The sequence below is a fragment of the Hydra vulgaris genome, chromosome 14 (assembly GCF_038396675.1).
Source record: "Hydra vulgaris chromosome 14, alternate assembly HydraT2T_AEP".
NCBI classification, from domain to species: domain Eukaryota; kingdom Metazoa; phylum Cnidaria; class Hydrozoa; order Anthoathecata; family Hydridae; genus Hydra; species Hydra vulgaris.
Window position 1 is genome coordinate 31,719,454 of NC_088933.1, and position 27,074 is coordinate 31,746,527.

At 29.7% G+C, this 27,074-nt stretch overlaps 2 protein-coding genes across 2 annotated transcripts in view; one reads left to right on the forward strand and one right to left on the reverse strand.

Moving 5' to 3' along the window:
• Positions 1 to 16,053, forward strand: part of LOC100215405 (THO complex subunit 7 homolog) — a 36,972-nt gene extending 20,919 nt beyond the window's left edge. The window contains exons 5-8 of the mRNA XM_065817131.1: positions 7,053 to 7,110; positions 10,458 to 10,524; positions 14,478 to 14,547; positions 15,715 to 16,053. Coding sequence (XP_065673203.1) covers positions 7,053 to 7,110; positions 10,458 to 10,524; positions 14,478 to 14,547; positions 15,715 to 15,776 — 257 coding nt within the window. The 3' untranslated portion in view covers positions 15,777 to 16,053. The remainder of the gene's footprint in view (positions 1 to 7,052; positions 7,111 to 10,457; positions 10,525 to 14,477; positions 14,548 to 15,714) is intronic.
• Positions 16,054 to 23,629: 7,576 nt separating this feature from the next.
• On the reverse strand, positions 23,630 to 24,658 carry LOC136091049 (histone-lysine N-methyltransferase SETMAR-like). The gene has a single exon (XM_065818033.1). The coding sequence runs from the start codon at positions 24,656 to 24,658 to the stop codon at positions 23,630 to 23,632; it is 1,029 nt and encodes a 342-aa protein (XP_065674105.1).
• Between the last annotated feature and the right edge of the window lie 2,416 nt (positions 24,659 to 27,074).

Below are 27,074 nucleotides of genomic sequence, written 5' to 3' on the forward strand. Positions count from 1 at the left end.
ATTCTATATATAGGTAATCTCTAAAAAAAAGTTTAGAGACCTATACTCTATCATATAATATGATTTTTAATTGTTTATGCGACACAAAGATACAAAAGTGACCAGCGGAGCCATCCAGTTATGTAGACTTGGGAGATGTGATAATAAAACCAGATTGTAGATAATGTCATTTGGGTAAAAAACATAAATTAATGTAAAGACTATTTAATAGGAGGAATAAAATTTCACGACGCAGGGAGAGAGGGAACCATAACACTCTAGTCATCTTTAGCAAACAATAAGACAATGACCAGCACTAACGTCACTCTTCAGAGGCATGTCCTTGCAGCAGATCTCACTGCCCGCACTCTATTTCGTGCTAGTCAATATTGCAATATAATAGGACTACGCTACAAAAGCCAAAAGTTCCAATCCCTTTTCCAGTTTTAAATACAGCTCCAACATTCTTAGAGATCTTGTGAGGGTGGTGAGGAATGCGCTGGTGTGACCATAAATAAATATGTAAATACCTAAACATAAATACCATGTTGCTTACGCTAGAAGAGACAAACGTGTACACATGCATGTATGCACATATATTAAAATAAACAATTTTAATGTATAAAAATAGCACAAAGCAAATAGTAATTAGTAGTTAATAATGAAGAGTATCTTATTGTTTCTTTTATGGCTGTAATATGTATATATATATATATATAAATATAATAAGTAAATACCACTTATAAACATCGAAACTAAGTTAAGATGGTATTGATTAATATGAAAGTAGTTAGTAGAAAATGTGGTGACTCTAATAGTACAAGAAATGTAAATCTTACTCAGAGTAATTTAAAAATGATTTTCAAAAGATAAAAAATATTCAAACATTAAATTAGTAGGCAGAGAATAGTGAGAAAATAAACAGATGAGACAATAAATGCAGTTTTTTCTAATAGCTTATAACCACTGAAAAATGTAACGTTAAAAAAAATTATTGTTGACAAAACGGCCAAAAGAACATTAGTGAAGACTGCATAGTGCAAACCACAACAAACTAACTAGTGACGTCAGATCTAGAAAATTAGATAGAAACTAAAATCTTATTGAGATCATGAAATGTCTAAGCTTATCTAGTTTAATAGTTCAGTAATTCTAAACAAGAATACAATTGATATAAAAAATATGCTACATATACCTGTGTTATATACCTGTGTTTTTCTTATTGTATTTGCTACTCAGCCTAATAATTGTAACGGAGGTCTGGTGTCAAGTGTGAGTGGCTCTTAGCATTTTTTGTGTATACATTATCTGGTTATTCATATCATGGTTATCTCTTTGTTTTGAATACATCATTCTTGGTTTTAAATACTTTTTTAGATGGTTATAATTTTGCCCTGCTTTTAGGTCTAGTCTAGGGGAGCATGTATATAAAGCCTCTTGACTTACCTCGCATTATGGAATTTTTTTGCTCTCATTCATCAGTTTTTGCCTTGGTATGGGGTTTTAGTATCAGCGTTGTGTGTTTTCATTGGGAGGCTTTCCAGTTTAGCATTATTATGATTACTCTTTAGTTAAACTGTTTTTGTTAAAATGTTGACATTATTCAGCATAAAACTTATTTTAGCCTCAATAAACGATATATAAAGCTATGAGCACAGTCCCAAGCATGGCATTTTTTTACCAGATAGGGAGAAATATTTTTTACAGAAAATCTCTACCAACCCATTTTCTGAATAATGTCAACTTGGTACAAAAAGAACCTTTAAATTATAAACCTGTTAAATGCTGGATTTTCTTGACTCAATGCATGGGTTTTGCTTGTGTCTCTGTTTTTATGATTAGGCAACTCATTCTATTATCTCCTAATGAGGGTACAGCTCTAAAACTCAGTTTTATGGTTCTGAGGCCGGCTGGTAGTCAGGTTTCATGAACTCTGTGGCAGCTCTCAAAGAGGCCAATTCCATCAACAGCTGAAAAATATCAAAGTATTAACACTGCCATGTTGCACATGGATGGTGTCTCTGTTTGTACTTTTGGTGTGCATTGCCGAGGCCACATTTGGAGCCCTTTGTTACGGTTTAGGGTTTATTAATAGTAATGTGGCAATTGCTTGGGCTATTAAAGGGTGTTCTGAGTACTATCTATGCTTTGAGTCAAGTTCTTCAACAAATTTAAAAATAAATAAAGTACAAAAAACTATAAAACACAATAAGCTATCATCATCACCATCTCTAAACCTATCATTCACTAATATTCGTGGTTTTCAAAGTAACTTTCCTTCTGTTGAGTTTTATCTTTTGCAAAGTTCACCAGACCTACTTGCTCTTTGTGAGAATAATTTGAGTTCAGCTGTCTCATCATGTAATCTTAGTGTTGGTGGTTAACTTTCTTTAAATCGTAAAGACTCCAAAAGTCACATGCTTGGCCTGGGTATTTATATTTGTAAGAATTCGCCCATTTGTCGTGAAACTAGGTTTGAATCCACAGACTATTCTTTCATGTGCTTTCGTTTAACACCACTTCTATCACCTATCTCTTTGTTCTTAATCGCTCTCCTTCATCTCAAGACTGCACTCTTTTTGATGTTATTTCTGATCATAATGACCAAGCCCTCAGTTTATCCACATTCACCCTTAAGTGCTTCTGATCACATTTTGATCTCTCTAAAACTAATATCTCACTCTTCTTCGTCACCTGAATCTCCCTATTATCGTACCTCTTACAACTACCTTAAAGCTGACTGGGACTCTTTCCGTGATTTTCTTCGTGATGACCCTTGGGTAGAAATCTTTTGTCTTCCTGTCAACAAATGTGCTTTTTACATAACTTCTAGGATTCAGGCATGGAATCTTTTGTTCCCTCTTGACGATTCCAGGTCAAGCCTCGCTCTCCTCCATGATTTTCCTCAAATTGTGGTGCTGCGATTGCCAATCGAAACTGTTACTTCCATATCTATCAGCAAAACAATTCTCCAGTAAACAGACGTCTGTTTATTACTGCTGGAGACCATTGTAAAAAGGTTTTGTCTAACGCCAAAGCCCGCTATTCTCAGTTTATGAAATCTGGTATCTTATCTAAAAAATTAGGCTCTTGTGACTTCTGGAGAATCTTTAATAATATTAATAATAAGGGCAAATTAATTCCACCTCTCTTGTATGGTTCAGACTTTGTCACCCCACCTAAAGACAAAGCTGAACTGTTTGCTAAAAACTTTTCATCAATATCATCTCTTGATTCCACTAGTTGCATTCTACCTGATATTGCCAACAAACAGGTTGATCCATTGCTTGACATTTGTATCACTCCAGCTTCTGTATCTAAAGTGATTTCCTGCCTAGACTCTTCTACAGCTTGTGGCCCGGACAGCATACCTGTTATAATCTTGCAGAAGTGTTCTCCGGAGCTGTCATCTATACTTTCAAAACTATTCAACAAGTGCTTATCAGAGTCTTGTTTTCCAACCTGCTGGAAAGCAGCATCTGTTATCCCTATTTTCAAAAATTCTGGAGAGAGATCTGATTTGCCTAACTACCGTCCCATTAGTCTTCTATCATAAGCAAGGTTTTTGAATCTTTAATTAACAAACACTTAATTTCTCATCTTGAATCTAATAACTTACTTTCTGACCATCAATATGGATTTCGATCTTCTCGTTCTACAGCTGATTTGCTAACAGTAATAACTGATAGGTTTTATCGTGCATTAGATAAAGGTGGAGAGGTTAACGCCATCGCTCTTGACATTTCAAAAGCTTTTGAAGTTTGGCATGCTGGTCTTCTTTATAAGTTTCTTCTTATGGTGTATCTGGCAATATCTTTAAGATTATTGATCCCTTCCTTTCCAATTGTAGTATAAAAGTTGTCCTCAATGGACAGCACTCTTCTTCTTATTCTGTAATAAGAGAAGAGTGCTGTCCATTGAGGAATAAGAAGAAGAATAAAAGAATAAGAAGAAGAGTGCTGTCCTCAATGGACAGCACTCTTCTTCTTATTCTTTTATACTACAAACGCATTGTAAACATTGTTGGACCTGCTCTTTCAGCCAACCTCCAACTATTATCACATTGTCGTATTTTTGTTTATCTTTCTCTTTTCTACAAATACTATAATGAGCACTGCTCTTAAGAGCTAGTGTCTCTTCTGCCATCTACTAAAATTTATTTTCGTGTTACTCCTCATTCAATTAAGTCTCATCTTTTTTCTGTGACTGTTCCTAAGTGCTTTATCTTGCTTTCCTAGTTCATATAATTTGCAATCCTTTAAATCTTCAGTCAATCGTTATCTTGCTCTACAATTTTCATCTTTTCTCTTCCAGTAACTTCCAACTTTAAATAGTGGTTGCTTGCAGCCTTATTGGAAGCGAAGATGTTTAAAAAAAAGTAAAAAATTTGAGAGAAAAAAAAAACATAGCATGCTTTTACAATGAGGAATTGTTAAAATGGTTTGTGCTTGAGATTTTTAATGAAAACCAAGATGTTAATGAGAAGTTCATGCATAGAAACAAATAAATTTAAAATGGACCAATGATGCACAATCGTGCCAGTTTTTGTCTATTTGACGTATCATGTCAAATTAGTCCCCAATCAATTAAGGGTAGAAGTGCTTGTGACTACAATCTTGCTAATAATGATTATGACGGTGTTATGAGTTATTTAAATCAGAGATAGTGAAATTAGTGCACTTGTGTTTCATGTGTACATTTCTTCTTTCAGCATTGTTTTGTTATTTTAACTTTTTTGCAATATAATGTAACTTGCATTATTTTCTAGGTCTCCTTTTAAACTAAAAAAGCATCACACTCAAAAGGTTAAAATCATAATGTATGATAGAGTATAGGTCTCTGAATATTTTTTTTCAAGATTGCCTATATATAGATTGCCCACAGTAAAAAGTTTCATAATTTATTTCAACTGTTTATGCTATTTTATATGTCTGCAAAGTGAATGTAATTTATCATATTTTTCAAAAAAAGTGATATTTTAACAATTTGCTGCAAGTGTTTGACTAACTTTTAATGCATAATTTTGTTTTTTACCACAGGTGGTTACTCTAAATGCACTAAAGTAACCAAAAATTTTCACTGCCTATCTGTAAGTATTGAACTGTAACAATTTAAAGTTTCCTATATTTTTTATAATATTGAGATTTTTAGCAACTATGGGGTACAATTACTCAAGAACTGTTTTATATCAGTCAAAAATACCTACAAAAATAGATTATTTGGGTGAAAAACTATTACTGTACAAAATTTTAGGTAATCACCTATTTTATTAAAAAAGTTATGGTCTGTCAAAAATCAAAAAAATTTACTGTAAGCTTTTTCAATTTTGGTCAAGGTTGATTCAATTATAACTTTTGAGCGGTTTGGCCAATCAAGCTAAAATTTTCAGGATTATATTTTTTTCATAAAATCTGTGGGTGATTGAAATTCAAAGCAAATCTGAGGTGGTACTCTAGGGCCCTCCTTAAAGTTTTGTTAAAAAGCAACAGGTATCCAAAATTATAAAGCACCCAAAGATTGGGGATAATTTTTTTTCCAGTATAAAAAAATACTGGAATAAAAAGGTATTATGAAACAATTAAGGCTATTAAGGTATTATGAAACAATTAATGTCAAAAATGTGTAGGCGGCACAGCCTAATTGAAGCTTAAAAGCTATGTATATGTGTGCGCCTTACTTAGAAAATACACTGAAAGGCTTAAATGTTATAAGAAATCTGAATGTGAAGTTTATCATTTAAAAACATACAGCCAAAAGATTTTTTATATACAAAAAAGAAAAGATAAATGTTTGCAAAGCAAATTTATGACCAGCAGTATTTTTAATACCAGTGGTATTTAAAAAAAAAAAAATTTTAATAGGTAATGGTGGGATATGAACCACGGTCATTCTGTGTATGAATTGAACGCCATATTTAAATAAGCTAAACACGTGTTTGCTAAAGAACAAATAAATATAATTATATAATAAAAAAAGTTATACTCAAAAATATATACATGCATTACATAGAGGTATTCATATAGGGACAAAAAATTAAACAAATATATTTTACAAACGGATAGCAATTTATATTTTCGCTTTCCTCTTTAAAAAAACAAATAAAAGAAAGGAAAATCATCCTTTTTAATGTCGACTTTAAACTGTTTTTTTGTTTTGCTATGCCTTATCCAGTTTCGTTACTGAAAATAACAACCACCCTAAAGAAACAAAAATAAAAACAGTACACAAAGACAAAACACCGCACATACAAGACAAAACACAGCATGCGTTTCCTGGCAAGTCTTGAATTATGTTAATATTACAACAAATTATCTTCAATTTTTTCAGCAAAATATCTCCAATTATAACAGCAAAATGTACCCATAGTATTCATTATTGTAATGATGATAAACATATATTCTTTGTTCACAATTAGGTGTGAATCTCTTTAAAATCAAAATGTCATAATAAATGCCTAAAGTTAATGCCCTGCTAGATATGAATGTAAGTAGCTTCAACTGTCAAAGAAACTTATGAAGAGTTAAAAAATAAAGCAAATGAACCCAAGCTTTTGATTGGTTGTGTGTGTGTATATATATATATATATATATATATATATATATATATATATATGTATATATATATATATATATAAATATATATATATATATATATATATATATATATATATATATATATATATATATATATATATATATATATATATATATATATATATACACACACACACACACAACCAATCGAAATGTGAAAAACCAAATTGAAATATATATATATATATATATATATATATATATATATATATATATATATATATATATATATATATATATATATACACACACACAACCAAATGAAATGCGAAAAACATTCTTCAAGACTATGTTAGTTACTTTTGTTATTTAATTTTAACTTCATTTATTTATTATTTATTACAATTATTTAGTTTAAGAATGTTTTTAGTTAAGTTATTAACTTTTGTTTATATTGCTTTTATATTTTTTTAATTGATTGATAGTAATTTTTACATTAATTTATTTTTTTTTTTATAATAAATTTAATTTTTTTTATAGAATACGATGCTTTAGCAAAAATTATAGAAAAACATCCTGATAGAAAGCAGATAGGCTGGTTTGTTATTTTATAGTTGGTTTAAAAAAGCATTCTGAAGTTTTATTTTTTTTATATTTTCTTCTATAGTGTTTAGCAATTGATCCAAACACTGGCTTTGACTAAATTTGTTACTTTTTCTAGATTTAGGTCTTTAAAATGTTCTATTATAAGATATTCTAGTAGTAAAATTTGTTGTATTTTTTTAAATAGTTATTATAATTAAAAGATATGTTATCTTTGTCAAAGAAAAAAAATTTCAAATTGAAGTTGTTGTATCAAAATATTTGAATATCTACAAACTTATCAACTGTGCCAAACAAATTGTTCTCAACTAGGTAAACATTGGAAAAATGGTAAAACAAGTTCTTCTCAATTAGGTAAACTTTAGAAAAATGATAAGAAAAAAGTTCTTCCCAACTAGGTAATCATTAGAAAAATTATGAAAAATACTCACTGTTTACAAAAAACTGTTTTGGCCTAATCAATTTTATTATGCTAAAAGTTCACACACAAGATTGTCAAAGACTGCAGTGAGACTGAATCAAATTGAGAGAGAAAACTGAGTTAAAAAAATGATAAAGAAAATAGGTCAGAGGTATAATATATAGAGAAAAACTAAAAAATTAAAACTAAATGTAGTATTAATTTAATTTTTATATTATGTTAAATCAATAACTTTAAAATTAACATATTTACATATTTTTTACAAGCTATAAACTTATTTACTTCTGTTTCTCAATAAGGATATCACTACATAAAAAATATTGGGTTTATTGATGTTAATTTTATCAACTAAATTTTTACTGAATTTAAATATCATTAAAGTTAAGTAAAAATTTAGTTAACATTTGCAAAAAAAAATTATTATTTTTTCGTTCTTTAGGTTTAATGTTTTTTTTGACAGTTTTGTTGAACACAAATAGAAGATAGATACCAGGACAAAAATATTGTGTGTTTTCAAGAAAGATACTTGTTTTGTCTTAAATGCTGAGCATTCTTCTAAAATATATCTAAACTTTATATCTAATCATATAATTATAATATATAAATAATATATAAATATATCTAATCATTCTTCTAAAATATATCTACTAGAATTCTTGACCTTCTTAAAATTATCCAGAAGATCCTGGAAGGATCTTCTAGACAATTCTAAGAAGGTCCTACTTGTCGCTTACAATGGTTCACTGTGCATCTCAAAAAAGACTACAGCAGTTTATAATAAATAAAACAAAAAAAGTTTGAACTTTTTTACCTTGTCAATAGTTTTACTTAATATTTGTGAATTTTGAAAATTATATAAAAGCCAGTTACATTTAAATTTTGTGATATAGTTTTCTAATGAAAAACTATATCACAAAATTTAAATGTAAATGTAAACAAAATTTCTGTGAGACATTTATGTTTACTTATCAATTTGATAAAATTGTTAAAGAAACTTATATTGTATTCTGATTTTATATTTTTTGACCATCTGTTTAATGTTATAAGTTATGTTACATATGTTGTAACAGAAAACAGATGGGCATCGATAAACATGTTTGTTGACGTTCAATCCTAATAATTAACTGATAATTTAAGATTTCGCATAAATGGACATATTCCTAGTTGCTGGCAATGTTGACAGATTTGACATATTTATGTCAACATACCCACAATAGTGTCACTGAACTTTCAACTTTTTGTATTCCTTGAGTTTAACTATGAAATTTTTTTGGTATCATATAAAAAGCACATGACACATTTAATTGACATTTCCTGTATATAATTAGAGTTTTATCCATCACAATTAGTTACTCGTGGTAACAATATATTAAATTAAAATTATTTTTTGAATACAGAATTTCAAAACAATTACAAAAACTGCACTGATAATGATTTTTTAAAAAACCTCTTAGTTCTTAATTTAAATACTTATTAATATATGTTTTTTTTATATTTTTAATATATTAAAAATTTTTACCTAAATTTTCGTTTTAAAAATAAGTAGTATTAAAAAGTTGTAAAATTGCAATTAAACAGTTCTGATAGTGTCTACTTAAAAATATAAAAAAAATTTCAATTTATGATTAAAAATTTTTTTCTCTAAGAATTATCATACTATTAAGCTCTTCATCACATTAATAACTTAATATTTGATTATGAGGAAATCCTGCAGCGCTGTAATTTTTTGTTGGATTTCTTAGTTACAAATTTTTTATTTGGTTTAATTTCAGAAATAAGATAATTTTTTACATCTTCAGGTTTTGATGTTTTATTCTTACCAATATTATGCAAAATTGCTAGGTGCGGATTTTAACTTTTTGCGAGTGTCAGTTTTTAGATCTGTTGACATTTGATGTATTTGCTCGTTTAATTTAGGGTTTGTTTTGTTTGATTCCATTTCATCTAATTGTGAAAGATTTATCAGACCTAAGGCATTCCACCAACTTTTGCTTGATTTTTGACCCATGGGATGAATTGAACATTGTCAATGTTACCCCAAAACTAAAATATGTTTTTAAAAAAAAAATGCTACAAAAAAGTCTTAAATGCTTAGTATTTAGAAACAACATCAAAAAAATACATGTAAAATGATATTATAGTATGGTTTTCCTTTTCTTTGGACTAAAGTTTTCAGCAACCAAAAACTAGAAATTAGTTTATTTATGCCCTAGTTATTAGTAATTTATGTCCTCCGTATTGTGTTGTTATTTACACTTGCTATTGTGTGGATAAAAATAGTTATATTTGTTCATTTAACATCTGGCTACAACTGTTAAAATAATTTAAACAATAATCAATGGGTGACTGGTAAAAACATTTAATCTAATACATGTCAATGTTAGATACATGTCAAAAACCCTGCGTTGCCTTATTTTATAAAAAAAAATTTTATTAAATTTTAATATTTTATTTTATTAAATAAATTTAATTTATTTGTCAAAAAATATTTGCGAGTCTTTTACAACAAAAAACATTAAAAAAAATTTTTTTAACTTAAATTAACCAAAACAAAAAATTTTTTTTAAAAAAAAAAAACTTCAAATGAGTTTAATGAAAAAAACATGAAAATTTTACAAAACTTCCGTTTCTATTTAAAATAAATAAATTAGTAGTATATCATAAAAAATTATTATTTATAATATCTATTATTATAAAATATTTATTATCATATGACTATTTATTATACAATATTTATTATAATATAACTATTTATTATATAATATTTATTATCATATGACTATTTATTATACAATATTTATTATAATATAACTATTTATTATATAATATTTATTATCATATAACTATTATATAATATTTATTATAATATAACTATTTATTATATATAACTAAATATTAGTTAAGTAAAAATATTGTTTTAGTGAGAATGCAAAGCTTGAAGAAGACATTTACAAATTAAAGGAGAGCAAATCATTACTTATTGAAAAGGTTTTATTTCTTATATGATTTTTTTAGTTTTTTAGCCAATCTCACAAATCAAAAATTTGAACTGTAAATGGTTTTAAAACAAGATAAAATAAAACACCCAAATATATATGTATGTGTGTGTGAATCTGTAAATATTTTTTGGATGCTACAACAAATTTTTGATTCTTAATCTTGAAAACTGTTTTTTTTTAATACTAAGTGAAACAGTACCAAAAACAAAGTTGTTAGAGAACATTGTCCGTTAGTGGCTTCATTCACTAAATATATGTATACACACATATATAAATATATATGTGTATGTATATATATATATATATATATATATATATATATATATATATATATATATATATATATATATATATATATATATATATATATATATATATATATATATATATATAAATACACACAAACATACATACATACATACATAAATACTAGTATACATTAATTGATTGCAAAAGATGTTGCACACTTTTTAAGTAGGTGGGGATGTATTTGGTTGTAACTCATGGGTTTATTTTCAGATAAACCTTTAGTTTTTTTTTCTACTTCATGAATGTTGTTTTCTTCAAGCTGACATATGGCTTGTGTCTGTAGATCAAAAAGTAGCATAGAGCTTCTTGTTCAATGCAAACACTGTTCGGAAATAAATATTTAGTTTTGTCTTTTTTTGTAGTTGTTTAACTGTTTGTTAATTCTAGGCTGCGAATTTGTTCATTAGTTGTTTGCTTGAATGTGTCAGTGTATGCGTTTTGGGTTAGACTTGAATGCATAAACTAATTCTTCTTCATATATATATATATATATATATATATATATATATATATATATATATATATATATATATATATATATATATATATATATATATAAGGGTGCATCACAAAATAACAATTTAAAAAATTGATTTTGTTTTACACCTAATTGTGTTCTTTATATCAAAAAAACAATGACTTTCAAAAATTTTAGAATAAGAAATATTTTTAGAGGTCCCCCGACACCTTTGAATATTTGACCAGTCCCTAATGATTTCAAAAAAATAGTTTTTTTAAAAGTAGGTCATGTTGGGTCTCAAATTAAGTGATATTTTATAAAAATTTTAAAAATAATCATAATTTTATTAAAAGAAATTCACATTAGATTTCACTGCAATAAATATGACATTTTTAAAATAAAAATGAAAAATGTAGTTTTATATATACATAGCAGTTAAATAATAATTTTTTTTTTTTAATTATTATTTTTGAAATTTTTTAAAAATTTCGCTTAATTTGAGACCCAACACGACCTACTTTTAAAAAACTATATATTTTATAAATATTAGGGACTGGTCAAATATTCAAGAGTGTCGGGGGACCTCTAAAAATATTATAGCTTATATATCATATATATATATAGCTTCTTTGGCTACTTTTTTAACATTTTTGCATCTCATAAATTTGCATGAGTTTGATAGCCTGCAGTGATGTATTTGAGCCATAATGTATGTTTTTGTTTTACTGCTTCTTTTACCTCCAGTGTAATTCTTGGTGCTTCTTTTTTTTTAGGTGGAATTAAAGTTGATGGTATGTGTTCTGCAATGGGGTTTTTGTAGATGTTAACAATTAAGTTAAAATTATCGTTAACTGTATGGCCTTCAAACATGGTATGATGGTTGTTTGAAGCTATTTCGGTAGGTATTGCATCATATTCGGCTCAACTCCAGATTCGATGAGGATGTGAAAGTTTTGGTGCTGTTTCTTTGAAATGAACAGCCTATATACCACTAATAGCACAACGTGATTGACCTGTTTTTGTAAACCCTAGCAGATCATCTTCTGAGACTTTTATGAATCATGGATCATCACTAATAATTAAGTCAAACATTGATGATGGTTCAATGAGATATGAATGATGGTATGTCGGAAATGTTATTAGCTGTGTTAAACTATTATCTTCTAAACAAGATTGTAACCTCAAATCTCTGGGACATTCATACATCAAATGTCTAAAGGTTGCAACTTTACCATTTATCTCAATAGACTCATATCATGTGCGGCTTAGATTAAATCACTATACAATAACATAGAGGAGCAGTTATTAGTTAACTTGGTCTGTTTGGTTGCTGTAATAGATTCAGTTGTTTGAGTTGTTTGAGGGCAATGTCGTTAATGTTGCATTGTCTATATATACAACCTAGTAACAATGATTTGCCATCAAATCTGATTATACACAATACTTGCTCAATAGATTTAGAGTTAAGTTGCATATATCTAACTTCTATTGTAGTTATATGATAGTTGTAAAGATAACTGCGAGAAGTTGGGTTTTCATTTTGATTTCAATCTTGATGGGCGGATTCATTTATTTTTTCTCTTCTGATGTATCTCAAGTTTCAAGGTTGGTAGGCATGGTAGATAAAATTGCGCTGTTAGCTTATGTTCTTTTTCCTTCATTATTGCACTATTGGCATGACTTCCATGACTATTGAGTGTGGTTGTTGTTGATTTAAAAACATAAGGTTTACTTCTGGTTGATTCAATAATGTCGATGCAGACAATGCAGACCGGTGTGGCGATGAATGAGGTTCCAAAAGGGCCTAGCATTAACATCAGCCTGTTTAGCAGAAGTTCTATCTTCCTGAACGAAACTTTCTCATATTATCAAATGGTATGATGTCTGCAGGTGTTTAGAACTAATTCTTTTTCTATTTTATTTAAGAGAGATACTTGGATAATATTAGAGTTGAGCTATTTGTTGTTGCCTTTAAATTACTTGATTTTAGTCTGTGAATATGCTTAATTTCAAGATTATCTAATCCAACAGCTCCAAAAAAATCCATCACTTGTTTACTATCCTCAACTGTGTTATTTTCTAAGATTCCAATAGCAATGACATTTAATTCTCTTGATTGGGTTGTTTATTTACAGTTGAAATTAGTGAACATATCTGCTAATGTTGTTGCTTGCTTTCAGTAGACTTCCCAACAAGTGCATCACTGAATGTTTTAGATTCCAATTTGTTCTTCTTTTTTTTTTTCTACTTTAATTTTAACTTAAGTTCATTTATTGTATTTTCTTGTGCAATAATAGTTCTCATTTAATAATTTTATTGCCTCTATATATATATATATATATATATATATATATATATATATATATATATATATATATATATATATATATATATATATATATATATATATATATATATATATATATATATATATATATATATATATATATATCTGTGTGTATAACTTTCTAGTCTTAAATTACATAAGCAATAATTGTGTTCAGTAACTTTCTTATATTAAATAAACAATAGTAAAAATGTAAATAGAGTTTTAAATAACGAAATAAATAAAATTAAAATTTTTAAACTTAAAAACATTTGCTAAAAAAATTCCAAGCAAGGAAGTGGTGGACAATCTCATTAGTTTCAATGGATCATTTATTGAATAGCAGACTGGTTTTTAGCTCAGATTATTTTTATTTTCTTTGCTTTTTTTAAGAAAAATGTCATTTGCTCTTTTGTTGTTGTTTTTTTTTGTTTGTTTGTTTTTTCGTAACTTTCTGACTTCAATAAAATAATGATTACAGCTAAATTAATAAAACTTATTAAATGTATATAAGCTATTTTGATATAACATCGTGATTTACAAGTGTTATAGATTAGGACAAAGCACATGTAAGTGTTATTTGTAATTTGTTGATCAAAACTGATTCAGATAATTTGATTAAGCGTTGAAAAAACTCAGATTTCAATTTACTTTCCTAAGTAAATTTCAATTTAATTTTTCCAAGTAAATTTCAATGTAATTTCAAAATAACTTTTAATGTACTTACCTATGTAAGTTTTAATGTAATTTCCAAGATAAATTTTGATGCACTTTCATAAGTAAATTTCAATCAACTTTCCTAAGAAAATTTTAATGCACTTTACTAAGAATTTTTTATTTTTTTTAGCTTGAAATGCGCCAAAAACAATTTCTTGTTCTTATATATTCCATTCAGCTTCTTCAGGAAGTTCTTCAAGGTATCATTTTTTTTTTTAACATTTTGTTTGTTTTAGTTTAAATATAAAGGATAAGTATTGATAGTGTTTAAGTTTACTATTAACTAAATCCTGTTGATGATCAACAAAAGTGTTTCAGAAGCCTTTAATATTAAATACACATTGATCAACAGAAGTTCTTTTAATATAAAAAAAGGATAGTAGTGCATCAAACATTTTTATCTTAGTAAATAAAAAATTCAAGTTTTAGATAAACTGTTTTTGTTAATGTCTCGGAAGTTTCTTTTTCTGTTTCATTTTTTTTTTTTTGTTTTTTTTTTTTGTTTAGTAAAAGTATTCAGTACTTTTTAATCACTCTCAATTCTGGACAGTTTGGAGGATTATATGTTTAGCATAGTGTTAATACATACCATTTCATAGCTAGTTAACCATAAAGAGTTAAATCTACATCAGGGCAGAACTCAGCTTCATTATCATGTGATTTAATAAAATACGACTATAAAAGCAATCTTATACTCGAATATATATTTCACCATTACGTGTTCAGAAATATAAAGAGAATTTTTTTTGTTACAGCTGCAAATAGTATGTCAAAATAAGGCTTTTTAAGCAAATAATTTTATGTATTTAAATTTCTTATCTGTTTCTCTTTTATATTTGGCTATATAATAGACAACTCCGCGAATTTGTTGATCATACTTAATTCAGATCTTACAATATTTTATGATGTTCTTAAATAAAGCAGAAATATATGGAAATAAAATTGTCAAGCAATTTTCTGTACTTGGGTGGGTGCAGCATTTGTTGGTGTTTGAGATAATTAACGTCCAGACATGTAGCTAACTCCAAACATTTATATGTTTAAACTTATGTCAAATAAGGATGCTTTGCAAAAATTTGCGATGACTGGAGCCTGAGGTCAAAAAACCCCTGAAATTTTCAAATTTAATTAATAGAACCACTGAAAAGAAAGACGTATTTATTACTTCGCATTTATTTCGTTTATATGTTTTTTGAAGACTGCATATAAAAAATGATATTTTGGTTGTATTTTTTTGAGAATTTATAATCGTGATAAATAATAAATAGTAATATACTAATAATAATTGTAAACGAATCAAATCCTTTTTAACAAGACTTAATTTAGCGTCAAATTGAAACATTTCTTACTAATAGCTTTATTTTTAGAAGACCACGATGTAGCAAACGAAAACAAGCCACCGACTATTGAAGTGATGGATCTAACGTAGTGTTTGAAAACCTTTGACATAGCGACCTATTATATTATATATCACTTGAAGTTTTTAGTCTAAAAATATTCGAACTTACTGGTTTTTGATGGAATGCTTTTGTTCGTTAATTAATTTTTTGATGGATGAAATGATGATTTTTGAATGTATAAATATTATACAGGTAAACACAATAGGGCGAGATCAAGTTTTGAAAGTACTGTATGAAATTAACAAAAAACAATCTGTTTTATTAGAAATTTTATGCATCTACTTGAAAATATATAAAATTAAAGTATGAGAAGATTTTTGTTTAATAAAAAGTGACGTTTAACTCGAGAATTATTAAATTTACCATCCTTTAACTACTTTTTGCCTCAAACTATATATATATATATTTTTTTATATACATATATATATATATATATATTTTTATATATAGTTTTTTATAATAAGTACAAAAAAAAGAAACATTGTAATTGTAATCAAGGCTAAAAAAGCGTGAGGCATATTGACCGCCTCGATACGCCTCACGCCTTTCCTTTGTGTGAGGCGAGGCGTAAGCCTCAATTTGTTTGAGAAAACTCTTTTTAAAAAAAAAAAAATGAAAACAATGAAAATAACATTGAAGTAAAATCATTCTAATTTTAACATCACCAAAAACATAAACTTAACACAAAATAAGAATTGTAAAAGTTTATCACTCCATGGTGTTCATATAATCTCAATATCTTAAAAGAAATTAGAAGTTACAAACTTTCACAGATTCAAAATAAACATGGTACAATCTCATAAGTCCTAACCCATCAATCATCGTCGTTGTCACTAACATTAGGGCTACTAATAAGATACTCGAGGGAATCATCCGTGAAATTAAATTCAACATCTTCGATTTCCTGCTTGACATTGGACAACTCCTCATCAACATCAATCGGAATTTTTTCTTTACTTAAAGGAAATATATATGTTTCTGTTAAAGTAGAAATAAAAAAACTTATTCAAATTAATATCTTATATCTTTGTTTTTTTGTTTTTATTTCTTTTCTTCGTATGCTGAGATAATTCACCATCGACTTCAAGAGGGTCATCAAGAGCTATTTTGCATCAAGATCTTCATTGGCCTCAATTTCAAGATCTTGGAGCTCTGAGATCCATTCATCATCAGAGTCTACATCATCCAAACAAAGGGGATCTTCAATTGTTTTCTTCTTTAACTCCCTGTGTTTTAGTTTCAAATTGTACATAATGTAGACCAAATTTTTAGTTTAGCTTGCTTCAAGCGATTTCTTCTCTTTGTATGCACCTATTCACTAAAATAATAAAGTTCAGTAACATGAAAATCGAAAACATACTTTATATTATTACTTGATTGAAGGAGCTCCAATTCCGTTCATATCCAGAAGCATTGCAAGTCAAGCTCAAGATTATAATGGCAAATCTTGCTAATTCAGGCGTTTGATCTCCAAAAGCTCTCCACCAATCCGCTGGAAATAGTAATCTTATTTCATTAAATATCGGGTCCATCCTTTGGTTTATCAAAAGAAAAAAAAAAAGATAATATTACTAACATACTAAAAATAGTATGTTAGTAATATTATCATAGTTACATACTAAAACACACACCTGGACTTCTTTTCTTCCTCATGCTTACTGCATTCCCCTATCCAAAAAAACCTGGCGCGTTTCGAAAAGAATTGTTGCAGATCGATGCACTTTCTTCTGAATCACCGATCAATCGCTCCATGCAAGAATAAAGTCCCAATTTAATCTTAAGATGAGTAGAGAATGAAGATTCATATTGGAAATGAGGTTTTAGAAAATATGCAGCAGCATGCAAACGGGTGTGAGGCTGACAATCTCATTGACTGTCCAGAATATCCCAAACAATCTAATACTTTGCCACATTATCATTTAGATTTCGAGCAATTTTTTATTTTGCCCTGTCTATAGCTTCGTAAATGAATCCCATTGATGGATACTTTTCGGAATCTACCAATGGGATTCAAGTTGTGTTGAGCTCATAAGCAACACCAGGCCAAAACGACTTACTTTTTAGAATTATATCCCGCACATTTCCCCCTAATGATCGAGATGCATAAACTCTGGTTTTCCAATTTCTTAAAGTAAAGAAGGATTCAAGCCCATCCCTTGCTCCAAACAAGCTTTGCAAAGTAAGAAATGTAGCGGCAAATCGAGTAACAGCAGGTTTCACCAAATCTCCACCTGTAAATTTTCTTGCCATCGCTAAAACCCATGCATGGCCGGGAATAAAATTTATTATTTTCTTGCCCTTGGTGAACATCGAAGCATGGAGGGGTAACTTGAGGATGTTCTCCAACATCCGGTCAATGCAGTGTGCAGTGCAGTGTGCTGCACATGGTGCCCAATTCAAATTTTTCCTTTTCTCCATCAACATTCGGCCCAATGCTTTATAAGCCGAGGCATTGTCTGTTATCACTTGGATAACATTATTTTCTCCAACTTCCTTAACAACTTTATCGAGCAATCTAAAAAGCAACTTTGCATCTTTCACCTGATCCGATGCATCAATGGATTTTAAAAAATAAGTACCTTTCGGGTTGTTAACTTAAAAATTTATCAATGTACGTTTCTTTGAGTTAGTCCAACCGTCAGACATAATACTACAACCGGTCTCAATCAATGAAGGTTTTGCTTCATTAACAATGGTAGCGATAGCAATTTTCTCTTCTTTTAGAATCCATGTTCGCAATTCATGCATAGTTGGGGGTTTAATTTCTCTTCCGAATCCACATACATCATTCATCATGGCAAATATAAAGGGCTTGTTGCTACATTGAATTCTCATAGAAGAAACGTCCATTAGACCTGCAAATCCTGCTTCTTTCGTTTTTCTTCCAACTCTCATTCAAGGTAACTTGAATGTTCCACAAGTTATAACTTGTGGAACATTCAGCACTCCCGTTACCAGGATTTGCTTGTTCTATAAAGATATCTATGGGTCCATGAACTTGTTTGTTGAACTTGACAGCACTTGCCTGCAACCTACAACATTCTTATCTTTGCAAGATACTCTTTTAGCCTTTTAATTCCACCAGTGATCCTCTTCTGACAAAAATTGCACTCAACATATATATAAGTTTTGCCTTCCTGTATCGTGATTGGAGGAAGTTCAACACAATATTTCTAACCAGGATCAGTTCTCCCACTTATAATTGACGACTTTGCCATATCTTTAGAGCTGCAAATTTATAAAATATTCATGAAAAAAATAATGATCAATCATAGCGAGCTGCAATCAGTGGCGGATTAAGACTTTTCTGTGCCTGGGGCTATTTTTTTTAGAGGCCTTTTGTATGTGTCAAAGTCTAAAAATGATGAAAAAAAGAAAAAAAAAGTCCTCTAAAAAATGTCGGGGTCCCTAAAAATGCGGAACCCGGGGCTATAGTTTCCTAACACCCCCTTAATCCTGTACTAGCTGCAATTGATTATACAATTCCATGTAATGATTATTTAATATGATTAACGGGCATATGAGACATATGACAAACGGACATATGATTTGATTATGCAATTTCAGAATATATTAGGTAGATATATATTCATAAATTTGACCAAATCCACCATTATCATTCTAATACATTCATTTTCTTAGAAAAAGTAATATAAAAAAAATAGCATTCTGTTGAATTCTCGATAACGAAAATATACCAACTAAACTCTTTTTTAATAATAATAATAATAATAATAATAATAATAATAATAATAATATATGTATATAACAAAATAAAATCAAAGTCTAAAAACGAACTCTACAAATTAAAATCTTTTTCAAAGTCTCCTTTTAACTTTTGATATTTATACTGCGTTTTTATAAATCATTCAAATTTCATAATTAACTCTCAACACATTCCTAGAACTAAAAAATTTGGATCAAAACATTTGAAACAAGCTGTAATTTTTAAATCTGTTGCTGAATCAGGATCAAAAGCTAGTATCGAGGTCCGAAGTGGAACTCCAAGCCGTGTGGAAAGCAGAGCTCCGAGCATCGCGGAATGCCGAAGCAGAGCTCGATACAGCACGGAGTACTGGAGAAGAGCTCGACGAAAACGGGGCTAATCTCCGAGCTCGACGAAGCGCAGAAGACCAGAAGGCGGCGCGTTGGCGAGACGGGGGGTTTCTCGCAGCGAAGGGTTCAGGAATCGGAGGCCGGGACAAACGATAATGCCCAAATTGAGGAAAATAAAAATCACGTGCAACATAAGTGACCTTTTTAGGGTCATTGTAAACAAGGCGACGCCTCAGCACCTCATCAAACCAATAAAGCGAACGTTTTTTTAATTTGAATGAGGCTTACGCCTTAAAGCGAAAAGCTAACGCCTCGCATTGAGGCGCATGCCTCACCGCCGCGTTTTTTTAAACCATGATTGTAATAATAAAATAACCATAGATAATTTAAATAAAATGTGTTTATTGAAAACAATCGTTAGTAATTAACAAATTTGTTACTCAAAAGCCTTTAATTCAACTAAATTAGATTACATTAGAAAATATCCAAGTTGTTTATTCCAAGCGTAATTTAGTTGAGTTAAAATCAAGGCCTTCTTTACTGAAGGCCTCGACAACTTGCGGGAAATTTTTTTTAACTGAACTTTAACTTTTTTAACTGAACTTTAACTTTTTTAACTGAAGGCCGATTTAAAAAAATTGTTATATAGTCATATAACTTTGCTAAGATTAAACATACAAAAAGTTAACAGTCTGTTTGAAAAAATTCTAAATTTCTTATTGCAAAAATAGTTTATTGAAGTTAATTAACAACTTTTTAATTACTTTTAAAACTAAAACTAAATAAAAACCTTTTTAATTGCTATTTTCAATTTAAAAGAAATAAAAAGTAATGTAAAAAAAAAGCAACAAAATTTTTTTTGTACTAAATAGGAAAAAAAACGTTTACATAAACTTAGTTTCTTTGATTTTAGTTTCTTTATTACTTTTAGGAGTGTAAAGTAATACAAAGTTCTTTAAAAAAATGTTTGACAGTGTTTTGCATTGTTTCTTTGAAATAGAAAATCTGTGCAACTCTGCAATAAATGTAAACTGTCGAATCAGAAATGATCTGCAAACTCTTTTATCTAATAAAGAAAAAAATTTATAGTAAAACAAGGACCATTGCGATAAAGTGTCAGATGGAATAGTTAGTCCTCCTCTATTTAAAGTATTTAAATAAGTTCCGTATTTTTCATAATATGTAATTAAATCATCTCCAATTTCTTCAGTGGAACACTTTTGAACATAACCAGCAATATATACAATAGAATATAAAACATATATGCAGCTGCAAACATATTTAGCTGCTGCATCAGCTTAGCATGTTGAATACGTACTTTTTCAATAACTACCACTTAAGCCAAACAAGCACCACCTGATCCTTGACGTAATTTCTCCAAGCAGAAGAAAACCAACCTACAATTACATATTCATTTCCATTTGATAAAAGATGGCAAGACAAATCAATTAGGCTGCGACAAGTATGTGATAAAGTGCATTGCTTGTATCTTTTGTAAGCCGGCGAACTCGTTTACCAGATGTTGGTTTCATATTTTCAGCCATTGTTGCAATAGCAAGCAATTTTTTTAAGTTAATATCATCTAAAGTTCTGATTACATTATTGGACTCATCTAGGGTTGTCAACATTAAGACATTGCTGACCCGGAGAAAGAAAAAAATTGTGCTAGTATCATCAGTTCTGAAAGCAAAAAAACGCACTATGTGCAACTCTATGGTTAAACCACAGTCATAAGGCAATATAACAGTCATATAGCGAGTCGTCATATAACCAAAAAGTTGTATTGGAGTTGCACACTGTCCACCATTTTGCTTTAAGAACTATAAGAAAAATTCTTCGCAAGCTATAAGAAAAATTCTTCGCAAGTTATGTTGAAATTAGTTCTATTGGCAAGTTCAGCTTTTACAAGATTTAATTGCATTCTGTTCCTATTACCTCTCCAAACAGATTCCAAAATAGAAAAAAAAACGTTCCACAAATACTAATTGAAATGGACATTGTCTTGGAGATTATTTTTCTTATTTCGTTAAGATTATCAACCGCAATAAAAATAGCAACCCAGATTTTTTCGGTACTTAAGCAGTTAAAATCGTTCTGTAATTCAAAAACATATTGTCTAATTATATTTATTTCGTCATACAATCGATCTTCATTGATTTCTATGTTTAATAAAGACGTAATTTTTAATATATCATCATATTCTAGATCTTTTTTATTATATTTAATGCATTCAAATATTTGAAAAAGAAGCTGTTCTCATAGTCGTAATATTTTTTTATATAAGTTAATGCGCGCGTGTAAACTTCTCTAGCTTTATCAGTAAACTTTGCTCTCTTTTTCTAAAATCGTTTAATGAAGAAGAAACCTTGCTGCCAAAAAAATTATCATTTAGTCGGCATGTGAGCTTCAATTTAATATCTAACATTATGTTGTGTAACTCGGTTGAAGTTACATCATTTTTCTCCAAAATTAATATTGATTAAATGTGAGATGAAATATAAATATAATTCGGGCAGTGTGGGATTGGTCATACCATTCTCCGTTTCATCTTCTTGTGTTTTTACAAAATCCCAGATAAACTTATCATATTCATCTTCTCCTTGATTAAAATAATATTTTTTTATGGCAGGCCAAGACGACAGTATTCTTTCGACAGCCTTAGATAACTGAGCCATCTTGTGGGAACATTTCGTATCATTTGTGCGAAATCCATGTTAAAGAAATCGATATTCACTATAGTTTCGATATCAAAGGATATTTTTTTACATGCATATTTAGCAGCATTGTGCAACGCATGGCAGCTGCAAATTGCTTTTACAATAAATGAATTTTACTTCTCAGTTTTTGAAGTACAGAATTGTATTTACTGCAATTAACAGCTGCATTATCTGCAGGGTATGCTGCAACGTTATCTAAAGATAATTCATGTTGGTCGAGGCAAGACATAATTTTTTCAAATACCGCTTGAGATGATTCAAAGTCATCACTGTAAAAACCCAACAATTTGTTCTTGATGCCTTTCTCAGGTACAAAATAAGTTATAATCAATCGAAATAACTTAATATTACATCTATTTGAGGCATCTGAAGAAATTGAGAAATACCTGTTCTCTTCATTATTATTTTTAAGATCTGATAATTTAATTGTTTTTGGACATTATATGTTTTCAGTCAAATTTGAGGACTTAGTCCGTTCACACTGAATTTGCTTGGATAATGATGAGTCGTAAAATACAACAGAACTTAATTTCATACTTTACTCTAGACTGTTATAACTATGTTGATGTTTTACTCCGTGATAAATTAAAGATAACTCCGAAATCGTAGAACGTAAATTTTCTAAAGAATCTTTTTTATTGAAATATGTGGTTACTAATTGAGAACTACTTTGTGGGTTGATGGTTTTTCTGTCGCGTGTGGAATTTTCATGTGTTTTGATGGCCTTTTCTCCGTCATGTTTGACAACAAATTCAATTCGACATAATTTACATTTGCCTGTAAATTCGTTTTCTTTTTGTTGCCAGTTTTTAAATTGCTTTTGAGTTAACCATTTGTTATTAAATGAAGTAAAATATTTTTTCTGTTTCTTCGGAACGCTTTCCTGATCTGAATCTGACATTATATGGTTTTATCTATAATTTCAAATAAAATTAATTTGTAAATTTCAAATAAATTATAATATGCACAGTGAGACAAAATGAAATCCATACATCTAAATTAAAATATAATATAAAGACGTATAATTCCTATGTATCAGGTAACCAAAAAAGTTTGTGCGGTTTTTCCGTATATAATAAAAACACACAAAACGACAAAAGTAAGTACATTTATTCATCAAAATAGTCACCATTAGCATCTAAAACCTTTTCCCAACGTAAAACAAGCTTATTTATTCCACTTCTAAAAAATTCTCGGTCCTTTGAGTCTATAAAAGCTTTCAACTCCATTTCAACCGCGTCCTGGTTACGGAACTGCTGTCCTTTTAAATGATTTCCCAGGGAAAGGAAAAAATGGAAATCAGTAGGGGAGAGGTCTGGCGAGTATGGTGGATGAGGCAAACTCTCCCAACCAAGGCTTTGGAGCTTGTCCTGAGTCACGCGAGCGGTGTGCGGTCTCGCGTTGTCGTGGAGAAGCAGAACTCCTCTCCTGTGCACCAGTGCAGGCTGCTTTACAAGCAACAGGTCGTGAACTCGTTGCAGCTGTGCTGAGTAGACCAGTCCAGTAATGGTTTGGCCTGTTGGGAGCAGCTTGTAATGCACCACACCAGCTGTAGTCCACCAAATGCAGAGCAAAACCTTCCGCTCGTGGAGATTGGGCTTGGGTGTCTTTGGGATGGGGTCATCGGGGGACAACCAATGGTAGCAACGCTTGGTATTGTTGTACACAATCCATTTTTTGTCGCATGTCAATAAACGATCAAGAAAAGGCTCAAAATTGTGGCGTGATAAGAGTGATGTGCAGATCGTAAGCCGTTGCTTCTTGTTGTCGATCGACAATTTGTGCGGAACCCACCGACTCAGCTTCCACGCTTTCCCAATCGCATGCAGATGCAGGCGGATGGTTTCAACACTCACAGCAAACCTCACTGCAAGTTCTTGGCAAGTTTGGCTGGAGTCAGACTCGACAGCGTCCTTCAGTTCATCCTCATCAACCAACAATGGGCGTCCAGAACGCGGCAGGTCTTCGATGGACTCATCTCCCGAAGAGAATCGCTGAAACCACTTCTGTGCTGTGCGTTCACTTACTGTACCTTCTCCAAATGCTGTGCAGATGTTTTTGGCCGCTTGTGTTGCATTCCTTCCAAGTTTGAACTCGTAAAGTAAGCAAGATTGAATAATCGTTGGTTGGGTTGCCATCCTTTCTTTACACAAAACCTTTCCTGTAAGCTCGTTACAAGCCTACACTATATATGCAGCAGCTGCGCGTGACACACGCGTTCTATTATGCAACAAAGCTACTTGCCTTGTGCGATGTGGGTGTTGTAAAAAATGCTAAAAACAATTCAATTACCAAAAACGGCACAAACTTTTTTGGTTACCTAATAAATCAATATTATTTTTAAAAAATTCATTTATAAAGCTTCTAATATATGTATATATAATGTATATAATAAATGTATGTAATATATGTATATGTAACATGTATATTAATACGTAATGTATAAATTTAAAAAAAAAAACTTCAAACTGGAGTAAAAAGTTAATTACTCAACAAAATAAAATGACAAAGTGAAAACCATATACCTCAATAAAAATGCATTTCTAGCTACAAGACAATAAAAATACCCATTTTATATTGAATGGGCATTAGCAGGGTCGATATTATTATTTCAGAAAAGAATTTTTGAAAAAAGTCCCTGCTCAACTGATAGTCCAAAAATATTGCCCATATTTAATAATCTTAAGAATATGCCAAATTGTATTCTAACGGAAAATAGTTTTGAATTTGAAAAAACCCGGAGAATTTTATTGAAAACCCGGAGCCCGGAGAAACGTCGCCAAACCCGGATTCTCCTGGTCAAAATACCTATGTCGGCAACCCTAGACTCCTCCCTAAATCTAAGATTTGCACCAAGACATTTAGCATTCACTATTTTCCAAAAATCTATAATCAACTCCAAAAAAGTAATAGTACCCTTGACACTTTCTTGGTCTATTTTAGGATGAGTTTTTAAAGCTGCAACTGTCTCTTCATTGAATACTTGTAAATAAGTGCTTACTTTTTGTCGTTCTATCGGTTTAGGATTTATTCATGTTTTAGTCAACTTAGATAACTTTAATAATTGGTTTTTTTCAAGTGTATATAAGTTAGCTAAATCTCTCCAATTTGCGATATGAGATATTTCATTATAAATAAACTGCAACTGACCTAATTTTTCTGTCAATCAATTATTTCTTATGCACTTCAAAAGATGGACATAGCCATATAAAATACAAGTTCCATTTTAACATAACCAAAGTTTTCCATCTACTGTTTTGAATTTAGAAAAAAAGCTTTGGTTAACTTTATTACCATCAGTAATAATTGCAACTACTTTACCATTACATATAGAACTTTCTATGGTGTCGACAATTAATTTGCATTGGTCTAGTTGGAAATCTGATGTTAGATTGCTAACTGGTAAAACTCTTGGTAAAAATTCAGGTTTACCGTAAAGACTTTTGATCATAAATGAAAGTACTGTGGTAGCTAATTTCTCTGGATAATTAACAGCTTTTCCAAAAATAATTCCACTTTAATATAATACAGCAGCTTTTACATAAACTTTATCTATCAATAAAACACAATTTCTTTTTTTTTCTTCAAGGTTTATATCAGGAGAATATACAGTAAAAATAACAGAATGATCTCCCATTACATTTAGATGTTCAAATAGTATTTGGGTTTTATGATCCTCATCTTCAACTTTTAGGTATCTAAGAGCTTCATTTAAAGCTGATTTTGTATTAAATGAAGTTATTCTGTTTTTCGAAAGAGTTTTAACAGTACATTTTGAACCATAATGAAATGCTTCAAACATTAAACTTTGATTAACTATCAGCGAAAATAGTATAAAAATAGAATTGTTTTGCTTGTAAGTAATTCATTTTCAGTAGTTTTTCTTTAAATTTTAAATTATCAATTATTTTATACTCTTTCAATTCATCTTTTTTCTCTTTTTGAAAAAGAAGATAAAGTTTTTCTTATTTTTGGTGGTGGAGAGGATACACGACTTTTAGAGATATTTGGAAACTCTGATGGAGGACTAGTTGGTCTCAATTTCCCACGATATAAAGTAAACTCAGCATGATCTGGCCAATGCAATTTACAAACGACGCTATATTTTGTTAAAGTCCAATGTGAGCGAGGGATATTCATAAACCACTTGTTTTTTTCAGATACTTCACAAGGAAATTCGTTTATAGATATTTTACAATCTGAAGACTTATAATTTGAGCAATAGTTTGGTACGCAGCATTTTAAAGGCATCATAAATTATTTATTTTAAATTTCTTTGAAAACAGCTATCAATATTTTACAACTTTAAACAGCTTATATAAAACCGGCTTTCAGTCAAGAAAATTTCCGCCCGGTGTCGAGGCCTTCTATTAAGAAGGCCCTGCACAGTGGGCCAAAATCATTATTAGCCGGACAAAAGTAATAACTTTTAAAATATTTATCAGATTTTTCCCACAATTACCAGCTTGAGTATATTTCTTATAACAAATTTAATGGCACCATTAGATTGTTTATTTTGTTGCTATGGATACCTATATTTCATAGCAACAGAGC

Coding starts and splice junctions, on each gene's coding strand:
- LOC136091049 (XM_065818033.1), bottom strand. CDS start 24,658: ATGGCAACCCAACCAACGATTATTCAATCTTGCTTACTTTACGAGTTC.